The following is a 22,283-nucleotide window of genomic DNA, read 5'->3' as shown; positions in this document are numbered from 1 at the left end:
AGGTTGATTTTTTTACCACTTGTGTTTTTAACTTACTTTTTAAAACTTGGCAAACATTTTATTTGTATTGTATTTGTAATTGTGTATTTTGTGTAACTTGGGAATTACCTTGGGGGTCTTTACATTGCTCTTTTCTTCGCTTCAATTTGCTGCTATTTTTTTTCCATCGGAGTGTGTCTACTCCGTTTTATCTGCACTTTGCATTTCTCAGAGGCAGCCGAGCTTTTAGCGGCCATTTTGGTGTGCCTCTCGTCATTCGCGGTCCGCGCTCTAGTCGCTGCAAGTCGTACCCACTCAACCCTACCTAACGGGCTGTGCTCGGGCGTGCAGCGCTTGAGAAAGGTTGATTTTTTACCGCTTGTGTTTTTAGCTTACTTTTTAAAACTTGGCAAAATTGTATTTGTATTGTATTTGTAATTGTGCATTTTGTGTAACTTGGGAATTACCTGGGGGGTCTTTACATTGCTCTTTTCTTCACTTCAATTTGCTGCTATTGTTTTTCCTTCGGAGTGTGTCTACTCCGTTTTATCGGCACTTTGCATTTCTCAGAGGCAGCCGAGCTTTTAGCGGCCATTTTGGAGTGCCTCTCGCCATTCGCGGTCAACGCTTTAGTCTCTGCATGCCGTACCCACTCAACCCTACTTAATGGCCTACACTCGGACGCGCAGCGGGCACGCCGTTGGCGTGCCTAAGGCAAGCCCGTCTGTGCCCGTCAGCGTCTCCTCAGCGGCCAGGGCCTGTCATGCTACCCAACTTAGGTCCCATGCTGGCAACACTTTGCATCTATCTGGTGAGTTCCTTAAATTCATTGCGGCCTCCCGTATGCGCTTCTATGTACACTTGCCCCATGTCTTTTAATTCTGACTTTTAATTCTGACGCTGTTTGCCCGGATTGTGGCTTTACTATGGCGCTTCTGCGCCAATCCAGTAATTCCCCTACTGTACCCTCGAGGGAGCCGGTCGTCAGAGCCGACTTTATCAATGCCAGATCTTTGAGGAAGCACTACATGGACGTGTTCGACTTGTTCTCTGACAAGTTACTGGATCTTTTGTTTGTCACAGAGACTTGGCTGGACTCCTCTTCCAACCCCATTGTCGCGCTGGCGACTTCCGCTGGTTTTAAGATTCATCGTGTGGATCATCCAGTTGATAGAGGGGGTGGCCTGGCGGTTCTGTATAGGGAAAATTGGGTTCTCTTTAGTGAACCTTCTAACACTTGGGGCGAGTGTGAACTCTTGGACTTCAGCATTCAGCTCTCGTCTCATTTCACATTAGGGGGGTCTCTCATTTACCGTCCCCCTGGTTCGGCTGACACCATCCTCAAATACTGTGGGGATGCTATGGCCGAGCGAGCATGCGCTTTTCTCGTTATTTGGTCTTGGGTGATGTGAATCTTCATCTCGACCAATTCCAGGCCGGTAACTCAGCTGACTTCCTCGGCTCCCTCCAATTGACCCAACTCTCCCAATGGGTCTCTCACCCCAATCACCAAGGGGGCCATATCTTGGACCCCATTTTCTCCAATTTCCCTATCCAGGTGGACAAGCCTTCTCCGGTCCCCTGGTTGGACCACCTTCTCATACGCTTTTCTTGGGAAGTTACCCAGCCTGCTAGGCGGGCTGGCTGTCATCGCCCCCCTACTTTTAGCAAAATCGACCCTTTCCAGTTCGTCAGCTCACTAAATGCTCCCCGGCCCTCGCTTCAGCAAGATCTGGAGGGGAATGTGTCTAGGTTCACGAACTGGATTTCGGATTTGGTGGCTGTCCTTTCCGCACCTGGCTGGCCTAAGCTGGCAAGAGAGTCCCCCTCCAAACCATGGTTTTCTCCGGAGCTGAGAGTATTGAAACACGAATGTAAAATACTGGAGAGGGCATGGCGTTCTAGCGGTTACTCCTCTGTAGCGAAACATACACTTAGATCCAAACAAAAAATCTACTACACCGCTATAGCAGCGGCAAAAAGCAGCTACTATTCTTCCTGTATTGAGCAAGCCAAAAACAATTCTAAAGAAATTTTTCGATTGTGCAAAGTTTTATGTCTCCCAATGCCCAGACATGTGCTGCCCCAGTTTCGGAGCACTGGTGTAATACTCTTGCAAAGTTCTTTCCGGACAAAATCTGCACCATACAAGCTTCCTTTTCTGCCTGCACTAAGACGTTCACAGCTCCCTTGACTAGCCAGCCTGTCGCTGATCCTGTCAATACGCTGCCAGCCTTTGCACCAATATATCTGGCTGGTACTCTTAAAATTCTAAAAGCCTTGAAGTCGGGTTCTCCCACGGATCCCTGTGCTGCCAGATTGCGGGCCGCTGTGGTGGATACCATCAATCCTGAAGTTAACCAAATTGTTAACATGTCATTGCAGGAAGCAGTTGTCCCGGCTTCCTGGAAACTGGCACAAACTTTCCCCCTCCTTAAAAAACCGTCCCATGACTCGCTAATTCCAGGAAATTATCGGCCAATCTCACTTCTGGCAAGTTTGGCTACGGTCTATGAGAAGGTCGTCACAAATCAACTGACCAACTTTGTCGAGGCCTCGGGTTTGCTTCATCCAGCTCAATCTGTATTCCGGGCCTCGTTCAGTACGGAATCAGCTCTGCTAGAGGTGTCTGAGGCTATTCGCTAGTGTCTGGATGCCGGCGGGGGAGCCGCATTGGTTATGCTTGATCTCTCTGCGGCATTCAACACTGTGCCCCATTCTCTGCTCCTGGATCGCCTCTCGGAGATTGGTCTATCCGGGTCTGCCTGGGAATGGATTAGGTCCTTCCTGGAAGGCCGCTCGCAACAGATTTTGCTTCCTCCATGTGTCTCTCTGCCTCAGCGGGTGGCCACTGGGGTCCCACAGGGGTCATCCCTTAGTCCCCTTCTTTTGAAATCTATGTTACTCCGCTGATTAATTTAGCAGAGGCATTAGGTGCTAAGGTGATGGCCTATGCTGACGACACCCAGCTTCTATTCTCCTGGAGTAGGGATGATGATTCTGTTCTCTCGGCTCAACATTGTTTGGCCTCTGTTTTTCGCTGGCTCGCTCAGGCGCAGCTAAAATGCAACAAAGAGAAGTCGGAGGTCCTCTTATACGGCACTTTCCCTGCTAACTTCAGAGAGAGGTTATGGATCCCTGGCTTCCTCTTGCCCAGTGCAATGGGCAATGCTGCTAAAAATCTGGGGGTCTGGTTCAATGAGAACCTATCCTTTTCAACCCAGGTCAAGAAGCTGGTTGGGACATGCTTTGGCACCTTGAAAGCTCTGAGGAAATGTGTTCCTCTCCTTCCGAAACTTGCTAAAGAGGCGGTTGTTCGTGCCTTGATTCTGTCCCGCTTGGACTATGCCAATGAACTCTATGTGGGCCTAACCTGCTACCTCCTGAATAAGCTACAGGTTGTCCAAAATGAGGCAGCCAGACTGCTGTTTGGGTTGTCTAGCAAGTGTAGCGTGCGAGCTCATTTACGCTCCTTACACTGGCTTTCGGTCGAATCACTTATAAAATGTAAAACTTTGGCTATTGCCCACAGGGCACTTTATGGCTCTGGTCCGGCCTGCCTCCAGAAGAGGTATACTTTTTATAACCCAATGAGACAGTTGCGGTCCTCCTCTCAACTTCCGGTGCAGACCCCTAGGTTTAAACGTCAAAGGCTCGGTGGGAACTCTTTTGTGCGGAAAGCTACTTTGTCTTGGAATGCTTTGCCCATGGCGCTACGCAGCATCCAAGATCCTGCTTCCCTTTAAAAAAAAGCGAAAGACCTTTTTCTTCTAGCACTCCCGGTTTTGTCTTCCTCCTTCAAGTACGCGTTGGGACACTCTTTGAGTATCTGCGATATAAATTAATTTAACATAACATAACAAGACAAAACGTGATATATACTCCTTCCTTGGGTTCATTGGCTACTATAGACGGTTTATCCCGAATTTCTCATCCTTAGCCAGTCCCCTGACCGATCTCCTGACCAAAACCTACTCATCCCGAATAACGAATTGGAATGCTCTCCACGAAAACAGTTTCCAATCCCTGAAGAAAAAGCCATCTGCACAGCGCATGTGTTACACTGCCCTGATTTCCACAAACAATTCATTCTCCAAACCGATGCCTCTGGTCTGGGTGCCGTGCTATATCAGCCTGACGTGAATGGTGATCTTAAGCCCCTTCTTTATATCAGTCGAAGCCTATTCCCTAGGGAGGTACACTACTCCACCATAGAAAGAGAGTGTTTGGCCATCAAATGGGCAGTGGAGGCCCTCCAATATTATCTATTGGGACGTTCGTTCACCATACTCACGGACCATGCCCCACTCACCTGGCTTGTGAAACACAAAGATTCCAATCAGTGCATCCTCAGGTGATTTTTAGCCCTGCAACCCTTTTCTTTCCAGACGGTGCACGTCCCTGGGCCCCAGCAAATCTGTGAGGATTACTTATCCAGGAACCCCTCCAATGAACGGCCCCACCGTCCATTCCTAAGGGGGGAGATCTGTGAGGAGGACAGTGCTGTGAAGGACCGGAAGTGGGAGGCGAATGGGCCACGTCCGCCAATACCAGAAGCGGGCAGCAGTCTAGTGTCGGCCCAAGCGAGGACCCGTTGACGAAAGCAGAAGAGAGCTACACAAAAGGCACAGAGATCGGGGAGAGGTGGCGCGACTTCAGAGGAAGAGAGATGGAGGACAGCGAGAGTGGAGGAGCGGAGGAAGACGAGAGCGGAGGAACGGAGGAAGGCGAGAGCGGAGGAGGGGAGGAAGACAAGAGCGGAGAAGCGGAGGAAGGTGAAGGCGGAGAGGAGCAGAGGAGACAGAGTCAGCAGAGTGCACTGTACCCCGCGTCCATATCCGGCGGGCTCAGAGAGGGAGAAGATGCCCCGGGTCCCAACGCCATGGCCCTGGAAACGGGCCGTGGCATAAGGCGAGTACCCCTTAGGGGATCGTTCTGGTGAGGGTGGTGGGAAGGCACGGGGAGGTAGGGCACTTGGGTGATGTTAATATAGGAGTCTAAATCCCGCACAAAAGCCCCTCTTTCACGTATGCACTGGTGACGGTAGCATAGACCAGACACACACCACAAGGAAAGCTACTGAACCCGACCTGTTTTCTTTTTCCTCCCCCTGCCCGCAGCATAACGAGAGAGTGATACAGAGGACCTTGCACCAGAAGGACCGGACCCAGGACTTTGTGGTGAGAAGACATCTCCTACATCTGTTGTGTTGTTTTCTTTTGGACAGAACACCTACAAAACCCCCATGCTCCAAGTTCTTTTGTGAACATAAATAAATCACGTGCTGCACACTACGATGTTCTGTGGTCACTTAAGCCCTCCTAGCAGCCCATGCGGCCACAGGGGTTAAACTATCCAATGCAAAATAACGGACTACCATTTTTAAAGCCAAAGGGGACATAATCATACTCCAAGAAACAAGAATTTCACACAAAGAAGACAATACCCTCAGAAATAATTGGGTCTCACATGTCTCCTGCTTCCCTGTCATGCACAAAACAATTGAGTTATCACCCTAATCTACCAAAAATAAAAATTTAAACTAAGCTTGAATCCCACCTTACAGACGCACAGGGTAGATAGATAAGATACACATTAAGCAAAGGAGGCTCAAAAACCAACCATGTTGTTAACATATATGGCCACAATAATGATGGCCCCTCTTTTTGGAGAACTATATCAGACAAAATAGGCCTGCTGTCACCCAATGATCTTACCATGGTAAGAGGCGACTTTAATCTACCACTAGATATGACTCTTAACTGTCAATCCAGCTCCTAATACACACCTCAAAGCTCATAAAGTTTCACAGAAGCTCGGTACCAAACACAATTTAAAGGACACTTGGAGACTTCAGCACCCAGACTCCAGGGACTACACCTTCTTTTGCGCCACACACAATACATACACTAGAATTAACTACATTGTCATATCTTGAACCCATACTCAACTCCTATCAGATCACTGCTGCATCACTACGTTGCTTTGTAGTACAAACCCTAAACCCCAAACAAACATTTGTGATCAATAATGAAATTTTAACTAATCCAGACAACACAGAGAAAATTAGAGAAACTATCGCAAACTATATAACAGATAACACTTCACCGACAAAGCCAACACAAACATTCTGGATACTCTCAAAACAACATAAAGAGAGACAGTAATTAACAGAAAAGCGAAATTCAATAAAACTAATAATGCCTTACTAATTAAATTGGAAGATTAAATAAAAATGCTAGAATCACTACAAAAAGCTAGACAAAAAATATGAATGTATCAAACTTTTAAGTAAAATAGCGGGCATCTGAATTAATAGATTTAAAGGCCTCAAACTATGCAAGGCCAACAAAGCCGACAAACTGCTAGCCTCATACTTCAAACATAAACAAAACCAAAATAATATTATCAACCTTAAAGACAATAAAAATGTTACCCAAACCAACCCCCCAAAAATACTAGAAATCTCGCGAAAATTCTATGAGGATCTATACTCTGAGTTCAGACATGTAACCCCAGTTCAATTCTTAAACTAATTAAATAAACTAAGACTGCCCGACTGTCTGAGGAAGACAAAGGGATCCTATATATGGGAAGAGGTTTGGTGCAATGGCCAGGGCAGCCGACTCTGGAACACGGGGGCTCATGGTTCGATACCCAGCGCCGGCGGTAAGTTAGCCCAGCACCTTGTGACTCTAGGCAATAGCTCGCTTAATCTTCCCGATGGCCCCCAGCGCCAGGACACCTCTCCGGAGGTAGCTGTGCGCTTTACAAATGCTGGTATTCCATATTTTTCATTTCATATAAGCCAATATCCATAGAGGAAATCATAAAACCAATCAACTTTATAAAACCTTTTACGCCTCTATTCAATCGATCATACAAGAACTATTCAACCAATTTGCAACAACCAGCCCTATTAGCGGCACTACAGCCAAAGTTACCATAGTCATGATCCCTAAAAAAGGGAAAGATCCCCTATTAACATAACACTACAGACCTATATCACTAAGAAATCATGATTACAAACTGTATGCAAAAATCATGGCCAAATGACTTAACCTCTTTTCACCACACTTAATAGGCAACTTACAAGCTGGTTTCTTGAAAAATCGTATGTCTAATGACAATACCCATCTCCCTTGACACGTTCTAGAAAGAAAAAAATCCTCCACATCAGCAACAGTAGTGACGACACTGTACACTGAAAAAGCATGCAATAGTGTCTCCTGGACTTTCCTTGAAGAATCCCTCAAAGCATTTAACCTAGGAGACAAATTCATAAAAATGATTATTTCCCCTGTGTAGCAACCCTAGCCCTCGAATTAGAACAAGTGGTTTCAGATCACAGCCATTTAAACTCAGAAAAGGTACAAGGCAAGGATGCTTGCTTTCGCCCTCCCTGTTTTGAATTGCACTGGAGCCACTCCTATTAGCTATACAAAACATTACTTAAATATCCAGAATCAATTTCAATGTCAAAGTGGCAAAACTCTCTGCTTATGCAGATGATATGATAGTTACCAAAAATGCCAGCACATCCATCAATGCCCTCATGGAAACTATCAAAATATATTCCTCAGCATCTGCTATAAACTGAATAAGGGCCAAATCAGAGGTTAAGTCACTAAATACCCTAGGAGCAAAAGAAATACTAGGTGATACTAGTTTAGCATAGCAACCCTACTAATTCAAATACCTAGGGATTACATTTGGATCAGACTTAACAGACACTAAAATCATAAAGAAACACCCTGAAAAAAAATGTCCGACCTTGAGAACTAGACACCCAAATTCATTATGTGGTACGGCCACATTGAAACTATAAAAATTATAACACCAATAGTTAAATACTTAGTTAACAAGCTCCTATTAATATTATCAGATGACTTCCATCGCAAACTGGATGAGCTAATGACAAACTTTATCTGGCAAAATAACAGCCCTAGCGAAACAAGGTTCATACTAGTTTTCTACACCTGATAACTATAAACCCACATAGCTAGAGGTAGAAAAAGCCATGTTAGCCAACCTAGACCCTATTCTGCTACCCACTATCAATATCAAACATTGCCTCGCTTCTCCATAACTATTTTAAAACACCAAAAACACTCTACTAAGCATGGATAAAAAAATTATTCTAATCTAGCCTCACTCTGCAACAATTTGAAAATCACATAGAAGGGCCAAACATTATAATGGGACTCCTGGGTATCCAAATGCATCCTGTTCCCCAAACAACCAGGCTCCAATGCCCCCAAATCCATTTATAACTTACAAACACAATATCACTTGGACAAAATATAATTCTATAACTTCCTCAGAATTAAAAAATGCATCAACAAATCAAAACTTACCTCAAAAACCCAGCCCTCCCAGTACTTATCAATAACCTTAACAAAACAAGCCATCATGTCTCCAAATTCTACAAGTTACTACAACCCTAAATGCGGGAGTGAACCTTAAAACAATGAAGGACTGGGACACACACTACACCCACCACATACAAGAGGCTCAATGGAATAAAAAATAGAAGTTAGGCTTTTCGCACAAAATCTCACCATTATCTCAAACTAAATTCTGGTTAATCCACAAAGCTTACCGGACCCCATCATGTCTACACAATCTGGACATCGTAGATATCAATTTTAAATCTATAAAAACATTCTGGGACAAAGATTTTTCTTTCATCATAAAGATTTTTAATATATGCCCAAACACAAATTCACTTATCTCATCAAAGGATTCTTTGATCCCGATATCACAAACACCAATGCCTGTCATTTACTCGACCTCTTACTAATGACTGCAGTTAAAAGAATTAACTACTGTCACAACCCCCTCCTGTGCCCTTTCTGTCACTAACCCCTTCTGTAGGAGAGTAGGGTCTGCTTTCTATGTTCACCCCCACTTTTTGCTTTTTGCTTTACTGGTTTTCGACTTAGATGTGGCTGTGGGCCTGCTAATCAGACCCACAGCCCTGCTGTTCTCTCTCTAAATTAATACTATGTACTTTAGGTGCATAACCCATTTGGATAGGATCACCTTATTGGCCCCTGTACAGTGTACCCTAGGTACCCAGGGCATAGGTGTACCCTAGGCCTACCAGGGGCTGCAGCATGTATTATGCCACCCCTGGCCTGGCCTTCCATTTTGACACAACTGGCTGATCACTCAGCTGGGGCAAGGTCGTGTAATCACCCCTTGCTTAGGTGTAGTATTCCTATACCTAACTTACATATAGACACATGTGTACCTATCAGTCACTCCTATGGCAGGCCTTGACAATCCTGGAGGCAGAGTGCTTGGTAACATGTGAGACGGTGCTCTAGCATGAGCTGAGCCTGTCTGCAGCTTTCGGAACCTTGTCCTTATAGCTGTTCTATGATATAGCCTACCATATACTCTTAAAGTGCCTTATAATCTTAGACGGTTATGGTAACTATGGTTTGGCTTTATCGAAACATGTCGTGTAAGGTGTCTAACACTGTGGAATAATACCCCCATGCCATTTCTGGACATGAGAATATCATTCCCCCCTTCTAGAGGGAAAGACATGTTAAAATCATACTTCAACTGTTAGCCTCTGACCAAAGCCTCAGCATCACAAAATGGATGCTGCTGCCACGACACAAGTCTGACCTCCTGCAGCTGGGAGTGATCCCAGCCAGGGAGGCCTGGACAATAGGTTTCCTGCTTGGGGAGGTGCTAGCACCTCCCCAGACAGCCTTTAGTGTATTGGGGCAGGGTGGGCTGAAAGGAATGAGACATGCCTGGGGCACACAAGGTGTTCCTTGCATAGTCCAGTTCAAACCGGCGCTGGGGCACTCCAGCCCCAGCTCTGGTGCGAAACTGGACAAAGGGAAGTGGGTGTAACCACCCCCTCCCAGGTCCCACCCATAAGGCGTGACCTAGCAGGTATCCCAGCCCCCCAGATTAGTATAAGAGTGGGAGTTGGGCCTCAAGACTTTAGATTATCCTGAACCTGCAAAACTGAACAGAAACTCTGGACCTTCGACATTCGACGAAAGAAGAAGACTGAAGAATCTCCCTTGTAGCCAAGGAGTGGCTACCCTGTGCAAACAGGCACCATCAAGAGACTACCCTTTGCTTTGCGACCGTTCTACGAGGAACCGACTGCAGAGCCCGACCAGAGCCTTGACTTCCAGACTTCTCCGACCCTCATCCACATCTGCAGCAGAGCTGAGATCCGTGGAGGCGACGAGCGACGTGGGACCGGCTACCTGGAAAAAGTGGCTAGTAACTTACAGCGCAGCTTCTGAGGTACCCTCGAAGTTGTGCACCGGGGATTGAGAAGCCCCAACCCCAAGCACCATCTGCACCGAAGATCAGCCCCCCACACTCCACGAGTCCTGCGTGGGGCCCTTCAGCATTTTCCTGCTTGCCGCGTCTGTCCGGTTGCTTGCCCGCTGGCTAGTGGCCTCTGTGACGACGCACCCTGAAATCTTCTGCGCTGGTTTGGCTCCTCCAGACTGGCTCCCGCTTCTCTGCAAAGAAGAAGCACCCCAGACCTTCCTGGTCTGCACCAGAAGCAAGTCCTTCGTTCTTCGTGGGTTCCGCTTGCCAAGGCTTGGTGAGTCCTAGTCCAACTTCGACGCCGCCAACAGCAAGAGCCTTCGTGGGACAGCTCGCCTCCTGGTCCTGGTCGTCCTCGACGCTTCCTGGTCCTCCTGGCTGCAGCGACAAGCTTCACCTTCACCTGCAAATCTTCACGACATCGCCTGGTTCCTTCCTGGTTCCACGTGGTCACTGGCTAGTGACCTTGACTCTGTCCCTTCTGCTTGCAGGTTTCCTTTCTTCTTGATCCCAGCCTTGGGATCCACCGGACACTCTTCACTGACTGCCTGTCAGCATCTTTCTTCAGGCATCCATAGGAGTCGACGACGAAAACGACGCATCTTCACCCCTATGCACCCGCAGCCTGTGGGCTAGGTAACTTGGGTACTCCGGTGCTCATCAGGATAGTGACTATCCTAGGGTCTAGTTTTCAAGTCTCAACTTCCTAGCTACTCCGGAAGTGTCCTAAATCTACCGTTTTCTAAACTGTACTATTGCTATTGACTTTTACGCATTACGCGTGAGTGTTTCCACTCTGCACACGAATCCCGTGGGCCTCCCACTTCCTAACTAACGCTAGTGTAGTGTAGCCCCAGCGATTCCCTAGGCCTAGGCCTATTCTATTTCCGTGACAGTGGTTCTTATACCACTTACTTAGTATATGGTTTGCGTGGCCCCTAGGGCCTAACTGTATTACTTACCTGTGTGACTTAATGTATGCATAAATAAGACTGTGTTGTACTTACCTCTAATCTCATAAAGAGTGCTGAGGGTTTGCTTAGAATAAATACACTTTATTTTATATATATATCTGTTGTGGTGTCCTTTCATTTGGTATTCAAGGGGTTATATATGGTATCACAGCTGGCTTCACATGCCATTCAGAGTTTAGCCTAAGACTGCTCTTGTCCATGCTACCACTAGGATAGCTGGTCTATAAGGTTGACTTTACAACCAATCACCATAAGGGTATTTGGACTGATATAAGGTGTACACTATAACTAGTGACATCATACATCAGGCCAACTTCTCACACCTTCTGTGCCATCTGTGTAGTGGTACAGCATGCAGGGCTTATGTTGTATTACCCCTGTGGCGCTTTATGGCTTGCGATGGATATCATGACTGATGCTCCCCCAGCACCCTCATGACTTATGCTCCCCCAACACCCTCATGACTGATGCTTCCCCAGCACCCTCATGACTGATGCTCTCCCAACACCATCATGACTAATGCTCCCCCTGCAACCTTATGACAAATGCTTCCTCCACACCCTTATAACTGATGCTTCCCCAGCACCCTCATGACTGATGCTCTCCCAACACCCTCATGACTGATGCTCCCCCAGCACCTGCATGACTGATGCTCCCCCTAGCTCCGCTGATTCCATTAAGCTTGAGTCCCTGCAAACTTTCCCCAGAATCCTGTGACTCAATGGCAAGCCTTGCTCTCACTGTTATTAAGGCCTTGGTGTGGTTTTCCACAAAGTCCCTGTAAGCTGCCCTTCCGGAATCCTGTGAACTAATGGAAAGCCGAAAACCCGCTGTTCCAGGGGACTTGGTGTTGTTTTCCATTATGCATATTCGAACAAAAACTACATTTGTTTCCTATTATTGCTTCCAATCGTCAAGTTGCACCTGCCTTTCCTGTAAGGTCAAACAAGTGTACTAACATGTTTTCTTCAAGGGTTCGAGAACATTCCAGCAGGCCATGTGCTCAATGTGATCTAGCTACATCCTTTGAGTCTTCGAGATGGTATATAAGACCTTCCTATGAGGAAAAAGGCCCCTCCTAATTACTTTCAGGTCCAAGAGGAGGGGGGTGGGGGACAAAAACTATACACACAATACCTCTGTTCTGACCTATATTGCTTTCAATGTGACCTGGTCAGGTTCTAACATGTCATCAAGCTCAACATTAATATACAATACACCAAATATAAGCAGAATACATTTTTTACTTTATTTTATTGCAGCTCTGGCATCTTTTCTTTAAATATTAAAAAACCTTTTTATATACATTTTATCGTTTTTTTTTTGGTGTACATTTAGTTTGGAAAATACATACATATATGCATATATATCATTGTCTATCTATACAATAACTCCAAAGGTATAGCTGACACCGTGGGGGTTATGCATATTTGTATTTGAAGCAACCAACATTGTGTCAGCTATACCTTTGGAGTTATTGTATAGATAGACAATGATATATATGGAACGCGTTACTTACCTGTAACTGCGGTTATCCAGTATTGGTATCTTTCATAGATTCACATGCCTGAATCATTCCCCGTCGTCGGGAATGGGAGTCACCGGTAAATAACAAAGTAATGTCCAGAAGACATAAGACAGCCATAGGCCTCAGAGGCCTTAGCTTAGTAAGCTATCCACGTCCTTATGTAAAAAAGGACCAAATTTTGGCCAGAGCCAATCAGCTAACACCACCCTCTAGAACCTTCCTGGTAGGAGCTCTAGTCCCTCAGATTTTCGTGAGCACAGTGCTAAGCAGCTGTATACTGAGAGATCCGAGAGAGCCCTTCCAGGGGAGGCGGGTGGGTTGCATGTGAATCTATGAAAGATACCAATACTGGATAACCGCAGTTACAGGTAAGTAACGCGTTCCTTATCCAGTATTAGGGTATCTTTCATAGATTCACATGCCTGAATCAGAGTAGCAAGCAGTGAAAAAAGCACATTTCGAAAGATATGGATAACATACAGGTATTAGATAACCACATCTATCTGAGATAAACAACAGTGCTACTGTAAAGCAATGAATAAGTAATGCATACATTATAGTGCGAAATGTGCATAAACTCAGGATGGTGGGATGAAAGAAAGGGCTCACCTCTATTTAAAAAGATGACGTAGTACCGCTTGACCCACTGACGCATCCTTCATGATCTCCGCATCCAGGCAGTAATGCTTGGTGAAGGTATGCGGCGTCTTCCATGTGGCCGCTCTACAAATGTCCACAATGGGCACCCCAGCAAAAAGAGCCATGGAAGTAGACATGGCCCTTGTGGAGTGGGCACGGACCGTTGTTCTCAACGGACGTCCTGCCTGTTGGTGACAGAAGGAAATGGCCGAAGAAATCCAGCGGGAAATGCTCTGTTTTGTGAGCGGAAGCCCTCTTCGAGGTCTGCTGTAGGCTATGAATAGCTGATTTGATTTACGAAAAGATTTCGTTCTCTCAATGTAAAATTTCAAGCAACGTTGAATGTCTAGTGAATGTAGAGTTCGTTCCGCCACTGTTTGTGGATTTGGGAAGAATGATTGTAAAACAATAGGTTCGTTGAGGTGGAAGTGAGATGGAACCTTGGGAATGAAAGCTGGATTTGTGCGGAGAAGGACTCTATCCTTTTTGAATTGCAGGAATGGGTCCTGGATAGAGAACGCTTGGAGCTCCCCCACTCGCCTTGCCGAGGTAAGAGCTAGTAGAAGTGCCACCTTCCAGGAAACAAATTTAAGGTCAGCTCTGTGGATGGGCTCAAACGGGTGCTTCATTAGTTGAGCTAGAACTATGTTAAGGTGCCAAGCCGGTGGAACAGGCTTTACTGGAGGGAATGTGCGAAACAGTCCTTTCATGAATTGCTTTATGAGTCTATGAGACCATAAAGAGGGGCCGGAAGAAGATCTTCTGAAACGTGAGATTGCAGCTAGGTGAACTTTAATGGAGGCATGAGCAAGACCAGATTCTGCCAGATGTAAAAGGTAGGGTAAGACTTGTCCTGGGGTGGAAGAGAAAGGATGCAACCTATTCGTCTTACACCAGATACAGAATCTTTTCCACTTGAGTGAGTATGTCTTGTTGGTACTATCTGCTCGAGCCCGAGCCAGAATTCGTCTGCAGTCTGGAGGAATGTCTAGGCCCCGAAACTCTCTGAACTCAGGAGCCAAACTGATAACCTGAGAGAGGCTAGATCCGGATGTTGAATCTGCTGATCGCTGAGCGTCAGAAGAGATGGAAACGTTTTCAGTCTGATCGGAGGTTCCTGGGAGAGGAGGTGAAGTTCCGAGAACCAGTGTTGGCGTGGCCAAGCTGGAGCTATCAATATCAAAGTGCAAGGTTCCGCCTTCATCTTCCGTAGTACCCTGGGGATCAGGGGAAATGGCGGAAAGGCGTATGCAAAGACGTTGCACCATGCTATCGAAAAGGCATTCCCCAGGGATCCTGGTTGGGGATGCCAGCTTGCAAAGTATTGGCATTTGGCGTTGCGTTGGGTGGCGAATAGGTCCAGCCGAGGCGTGCCCCATTGGGCGAAGATATTGTTGAGGACCTGCTGATCCAGTTCCCACTCGTGGCACGCTGCCTGCCTCCTGCTTAGATAATCTGCCAACACGTTGTGGGTGCCTGGAACATAATCTGCTCGGAGAGAGATGTTGTGGCGGAGCAGCCAGTTCCAGATTTTTTGCGATTCGCGCGAAAGCGTCAGTGAACGAGTCCCTCCCTGCTTGTTCAGGTAGTGCATTGTCGTGGTGTTGTCTGTCCGGACAAGCACTACTGAGTTCTTTATCCTCAGGAGGAAAGCCACTAGAGCTAGGTAGACTGCTCAGAGCTCTAAAAGGTTGATATGAAGCATTTTCTCCGAAGGGGACCACTTTCCGCTTATCTGTAGCTCCTGAAGGAAAGCTCCCCAGCCTTCTAAGGAGGCGTCCGTGGTGATTATATGGGGAGTAGCAGGAAGCAAGAAAGGCAAGCCTTGCGAAAGGTTCTTGCGGCAAACCCACCATTGCAGAGCCTGTTTGATCGCCGGGGTTACTTGGATGACGTCGTCGAAAGACCCTGTACACTGGATCCACTGGTTCGACAGAGCCTCTTGTAGGGGTCGCATCCGTAAGCGGCAATGTGGGATTAATAGAATGCAGGAGGACATCATCCCGAGGAGGGATTTGAAGAGGCGCACCGACAGCGTCTTTCTTGTCATTACCTGGAGTGCCAGAGATTGAAGTTTGTCCTGGCGTTCCTGTGACGGGAATGCTTTCCTGTGGATGGTGTCTAGTGTAGCTCCCAAAAATTGTATGCATTGGGATGGTTGCAGGACAGATTTGTCGTGGTTGAGAGTGAGCCCCAGTGACTCGAAGAGTGTCAGACAAGCGTTGGAAGATCTTATCACGCCTTCTTGAGATGGGGACTTGATAAGCCAGTCGTCTAAATACGGGAAGACTTGGTGGTGGAAACGGCGTAGGTACGCCGCCACTGGTGCTAGGCATTTGGTGAAAATGTGTGGCGCCGATTTGAGCCCAAATGGCAGAACCCGAAACTGGTAATGCCTGCCCGCCACCATGAAACGCAGGAACTTCTTGTGGTTGCGGTGTATTGGGACATGAAAATAGGCGTCTTGAAGGTCCACCGACACCATGTAGTCGTTTGCGTTGAGTAAATGCAAAACCTCCTGTATGGTGATCATTCGAAACGATTGTTTTTTCAGAAATTTGTTGAGATTTCTGAGGTCCAATATGGGTCTCCATTTTTTCTCTTTCTTTCGGATGAGAAAGAAATGGGAGTAGAACCCTCTCCCTCGTTGGCTTTGGGGAACTTTCTCTATAGCTCCCTTTAGAAGCATAATCTTTATTTCTTGGAGCAATGGGCGTAGGTTTTTGTGAGTCCTTTGGCGTGGAGGAGTTTGAGGAGGAATTTGTATGAATTCCAGGGAATGGCCGAATTGTATTAATTGGAGGACCCATCGGTCCGTAGTTATCGTTTGCCAATTTTTGAGAAAATGGGAGATTTTTCCGCCAATCTTGTAGGGTGGAGACAAGTTTGAGACCGGCTGCATCCGGAAGTCATTGCCGCCGCGCGGCACCCTTTTGTCTTCCTCCTCTAGCACGAAAGGAAGTTTTGTGGTAAGAAGACTGTTGTCGCTGCTGATATTGTGGACGGTACTGCTGGGAAGAGGAGAAAGAGGAACGCTGTTGAAAATCTCCTCTGGTGGAAGTCTGACCTCTTCCTCTTGACCCACGAAAGGAAGGGTTCCGAGATTGCAGAGACCCCAGGGCTCTGGCAGTATCTGTATCTTTTTTGATACCTTGCAATGCCTCGTCAATAAGAGAACCGAATAGAAGCTGGCCATCATAAGGCATGTCCAGGACTTTTGTCTGGACCACCGGCTTGAAAGAAGTTGCCTTGAGCCAACCCTGGCGCCGGAGAACAGCCGCACCCGCCAGCTGCCTAAAACCTGTGGAAGCAATATCCATTGCACAGTCTATCAGTTCCGTGGCAGATCTTTCACCCTCCAACAGAATCTTCCTTGCCTCTTCTTTTGATTCAGAAGGCAAATCCGCTAGGTATGGGGCAATGTCCGCCCACATCTGTCGGTTGTACCGTCCCAATAGTGCAGTAGCGTTGGAGGCACGCACTGTTAAGGCTGACATAGAGGAGAAACGTTTCCCTATGTTATCCATACGTCGTCCTTCTTTATCCGGCGGAGCTGTCAACAGCGCAGCTGGGTTGTTTGACCTCCTCTGCGCAGCCTGAGTGATAACCGAGTCCGGCTTTGGATGGCCTGTAAGACAAACCGGAGCAGTGTCCGGAGCTTTATATTTCTTGTCCAGGCGTGGTAGAACCGGTGGTACTGATGAAGGGTTCTGCATTATTTTTATGCCCTGGTCCCAAATATAATCAATTATCGGGATTGCCCGGACGGACTTCTTGAAGGGTTCCTTAAAGTCATATAAGAAACAGTCTTGTTGATGCGAAGGCATCGGGATCTGGAAGCGCTGGGCCGCTCTTTCAATGATGTTGTGGAAACCGCCGATGTCGTCGGGCGGTGAGTCGGCTGTGGTAGGGACTGGCGAAACCGGACCTGGAAGGATGTAATCATCCCATTCATCTTGTTGGGATTGGACGTCCTGGAGTTCTCCTTCCTCTGGTTCCTCCTCCTCCTCCTCCTCATTGTCCGTGGTGGGGCGAGGCGGAGATGCCCTCCTCTCCGGTTGCAAAAGTAGTGGAGGCGGTCGTGGCCGTAGAGTGGAAGGCCCCGCAGGCATCGGTGGAGGTGCTTGAGTCGGAAATCGCTGTTTATAGTCCGATATTAAGAACTGAAGGTCTGTGACCAAGGATGCCGGTAGACACACCATGGAAGGTGGAGGCGGCATGTATTCTTGATGAGGAACCTCCTCATAATCCTGGGGAATGTCTTCGTAATCCGAGACATCCTGGTACTTTACATGGAGCTGTGATGGACTAGTCGCCACAGGAAAGAGACTAGCGTCGTCCGAATCCTCCTCTTCAAAGAGGCGAGTAGGAGGCAAGGTTGGGACCTTACTGGGTGAAGTGAGGGCCGGAGTTAATGCACGTTTCGTTATTTGTACATGCACAAATGTACTCTGGTCTTCCGTGTCCATACCCCTCAAGGGGCTCGATGGTATAGCTGTAACCGACGTTACAGGTATCAATGTCGTCGACGGGATCGTCGTCGGGGTCGTCGTCAGCGACGAGGACGATGAAGACGGTTTCCTCGTCGACGATGGCGTCGACGATTGCGTCGACGACGGCGTCGACGGTGATGTTCTCGTACCCTCGTCGTCGACGATGTCTTCGCCGTTGGCAGCTTCGTCGACGGAGTCCTCGTCGTCGACGATGTTGTTGTCGACGATGGAGCTCTCGTCGACGGTGTCGTCGACAGCTTATTCGACGACGACGACGATGACTTTTTTATGGCTAACGTCGACGAGATTGTCTTGCCTGCCGTCGACGATGGAGTTGTCGTCGTCGAGGACATGGAATGAGATGTCATCGTCGATAGAGTCGTCGTCGACGATGTAACTGAAATCGCTATCGACGGAGATTTTCTCGTCGACGCTACTGTCGACATTGTTGTCGTCGACGAGGTGGCAATAGGCTTTTTGAAGGTGTGGGGCATCACCTTAGGAGACGAGCTCCCTGGAATAGGCGAATCCTGGACCTCTGAAGACTTTTTCTGTGTCTTCTTTTGAGGTGGCTGCGACGAAGGGCCCGGCGATGCCACCCTTGGTCTTTTACGTGAAGAGTGAGACGAAACTGAGGAACTCTCACTCTCCTCAGAGGACACCACAGCCTCCTTGTCCTTTAGCCTTTGCAGCCAGATTAAAAGGCGCCCCTCTCGGTCTTTCAAGGTCTTAGAAGAGAAAGTCCGACATACCTTGCAGTCCTTAGAACTGTGACTGGGATAGAGGCAATACAAGCAGTCCTTGTGTTGGTCGTCGATATGTAGCCTCTTCTTTCCGCAAGAGGCACAGGGCCTGAATAAACCCTTCTTAGGTGTATCAGCCATGCTGAAAATCCAGAAAGTTGAGAAGAAATACTGTTAAATCCAAGGAAATGAGCAGAGCTCAGTGGAGACTCCCTTAGCACGACGTGCGGTAGAAAATCTGAGGGACTAGAGCTCCTACCAGGAAGGTTCTAGAGGGTGGTGTTAGCTGATTGGCTCTGGCCAAAATTTGGTCCTTTTTTACATAAGGACGTGGATAGCTTACTAAGCTAAGGCCTCTGAGGCCTATGGCTGTCTTATGTCTTCTGAACATTACTTTGTTATTTACCGGTGACTCCCATTCCCGACGACGGGGAATGATTCAGGCATGTGAATCTATGAAAGATACCCTAATACTGGATAAGTATATATTTTCCAAACTAAATGTACACCAAAAAAACCAAAAACGATAAAATTTATAGAAAAAAGATTTAATATTTAAAGAAAAGATGCCAGAGATGCAATAAAATAAAGTATAAAATTGATTCTGCTTATATTTGGTGTATTGTATATTAATGTTGAACTTGATGGCATGTTAGAACCTGACCAGGTCACATTGAAAGCAATATAGGCCAGAACAGAGGTATTGTGTGTTAGCTAGTTTTTATATAATGCCTTCCTACCCAGAGTTGTTTCTTGGCCTAGCTCCCTGTGGAACAAGCTTCACCCTTCCCACTCACCTGAAGAATCCAGCCGAACCGTAAAGCACTCCAGGCTCCTTCAAGTCCAAGTGAACCGGTGGTTCCTGTGGCTCCAGCTACCTCAACATCTTACTCATCTCTCCCTACTGCATAGCTACACCGGACACCCTAAGTCAAAGCCTTGAGATATTCTTCAAACTTCAGTCAAGTGGCGGAACTAGGCTGAGCACTTGATATCAGGTGAGTGTGCACTAATCCTCCTATAGTAGTTGCTGGACTGAGTATCAGAGTCTTCAAAGACTATAGACTTTCCCTCCATGCCCGCTTTGTGATTTCCTCCAACGCTTCTTGTGTGTGTATACTCCGAACCCTTCTTGCAACCCTGGTGCTTGAACAGTGTTTGTGCAAGGACTAAAGACTTAGCTCCATGTTTCACTGATACACAGTACTGCCTAGAGTCTGCACTTCAGTATCTTTCATATATTTATGAACCTTGTGCTTAAACCTGTGTTCCGAGTTTACCCTTGGCCGTGCAATTAACTCCAACCTGTGTTCCGAATTTAGCCTTGACAGTGCAAGTAACTCCAATCTGGGTTCAGAGTTTACCCATGGGAGTGCAATTAATTCCAAACTGTATTCCGAGTTTATGCCTGGGAGTGCCACACTCCAATCTGTGATTTAAGTTATTCTGGTCTCATGCCGTGCTGCTGATGAAACCTGTAAGTGTATGTCACTGAAGTCACTCATATCCAACTGTCATGGTTTCCTTTAATTCCTTTATATTTTGCATCTTATTATTCATATGGCTTTGTATGCTTAACAAAATCGATAAAGATTATTTTAAATAAAAATAATTGTTTATCTTAATAGGCTGATAAATTAGACTGATAAAAAGCGAATGTGAAATATCTTTTTTTTGGACAAGTGATCTGGGATCCTGCACGTGGACAGGACTATTCCTGCTTATGATTATCAATGGAGATCCCCTGAAGGAGAACAGTGAAAACTCCAATGACAACATCAATAAAAGAGATTTAAGAAACTAAATAAAACATACATTTTGGAACTATATACATAAAGAATGCATGTTATGCCATTCACCAGTTCAGGCCTGTAGAAATGGTGTCTAGCTAGCCTCCACCAACCCAATTTGTCTATACTAGTATCTACCTGTGGTGGAGATTTCCATCTTGATAGTGAAGACGGCATGGGAGCGTGAAGAGTCCTTGTTCAACAGGGTGTAGCCCACAGATCGGTTTCTCAACCCTACTGCCATGATGTTCTCACACTCAGCAACGCTGTGCATTGTGTGGATAGACAGTGCCTTCACATAAATCCCCCACTCAGGGTGCTCCTTCAGCTGCAAATGAAGAACAACAAATCGAATTATGTCAATGTCACTATGAGAGAACCCCAAATGTGATCTGACAGAGGATAAAGATCACTAAGCAAGGATTGTATTATCACTGAAAGTGTCAACAAAACACTCTCCTTGATATTGCCAAAATAGATGGTGCTGAAGTCACTCGATGCACTGTACATAAAGACTATATGAAAGTACAAACAGAACAATGTACTCACCATTTTGATTCTTATGCTCATAATTATAAAGTCTCATCAACAACATCAAGGAACATGCAGAATTTTGAGGTGGTGTCCTAGACAAACTAGTTCTTTGATTTTTTAGTAGCAGTTCATCAGTACAAAGGTCAGGAGTAGATACCCAGTGAGCTCAGGAATCACAGGTTTCACAAGGGTCTCACTCTAAACCCAGAAGTAAACATTCTTGAAGGTCCCTGACAACTCCTTAAAGAAAATATCTATGATTAGTGACCTTAGAATGTGGTAAAAAAGCTAAGCAGATGTGCCTAAGTGCCAGTGAGAGAGAGGCTAATGTGGTGCCTGTGGCTCAGAAGGTTTTAAAAAAAGCTGCGGCTATGGAGTAAATGGAATGTCTTCAGAGGAGAGATATGTACCCCGCCGAAATTGCCGGAACGAACCTCCCTGGAGGAGATGGAGGTGTAGGGGTAGAATTTGCTACTTTATTTTGGACACTATTTACGATCAATGAAGCAACTGTGTCATATAGATGAGATGAGAACAGTGGCTACTGTATTACTTGTGAATCTGTGTTGTTTGCTGTTTTTACTTAATAACATTTTTTGTAAAAGCTGCGGCTTAGACTTTTAAGGATGTTAACAAACGAATTTGCCACTAGCAGAACCCTTAAACTCGATAAATGAAATGGGTTAAAAAGACTCAGCAAAAGAGCCAAATACATACCATTCGGGCTGCAATGTTTTGAGTCTACCATTTAAAACAAAAGAGATCAGAATGACCACCTCCAGGTGTAAGGTATCAATAAAGGTGCAAAACATGTTTACCTGTTCCCGTCAGAAGTGTGAATGAAGGGCAGGTAAATACATACAAGAAGGAGGGTGGAAGCACACTACCTCACTTCCCACCACTTTTAGCTAGAAGAAAATCCATTGCATATCTAGTCTGTTCCGAATATATCCGCATACTTTCCAATTGGGTAGTGATGTCGCGCAAAGCTGCTACTGTGGTATTAGATACAATTTGCAGCTTGCATCCTAAATATTCTCTAGCCTTCTCACCCCTGGCCATGGCTGTAATTATTGACCTCTATATCGGTCACACCCTCAAATAATGATTTAGTTAGTTTCCTTTTGACACATCGTGTCTTAGGTTTTGCATGTGTACAGGGCACACTCAAAGGCAATACCATTCCAAGGGCCACATCGTCAGTACCATTATGAACATTGGAATAAGCCCCATTAGACAAGGAAAAAAACCCTGGGTGTGCATAAATCAGCCCGTCATAATCCACT

General features: G+C 46.3%; 1 protein-coding gene across 2 annotated transcripts in view; it reads right to left on the bottom strand.

Annotated features, from left to right (window-relative positions):
- The window catches only part of LOC146832786 (kinesin-like protein KIF17), a 930,557-nt gene that overhangs the window by 535,513 nt on the left and 372,761 nt on the right, over nt 1-22,283 (bottom strand). For both annotated transcript variants that reach the window (XM_085606109.1, XM_085606110.1), the window contains exon 4: nt 20,602-20,791. In XM_085606109.1, coding sequence (XP_085462235.1) covers nt 20,602-20,791 — 190 coding nt within the window. The remainder of the gene's footprint in view (nt 1-20,601; nt 20,792-22,283) is intronic.

The sequence above is a fragment of the Triturus cristatus genome, chromosome 5_1 (assembly GCF_964204655.1).
Source record: "Triturus cristatus chromosome 5_1, aTriCri1.1, whole genome shotgun sequence".
Lineage (NCBI taxonomy): Eukaryota > Metazoa > Chordata > Amphibia > Caudata > Salamandridae > Triturus > Triturus cristatus.
The sequence above is the reverse complement of the archived record's forward strand: the minus strand, read 5'-3'. Positions and strand labels throughout refer to the sequence as shown.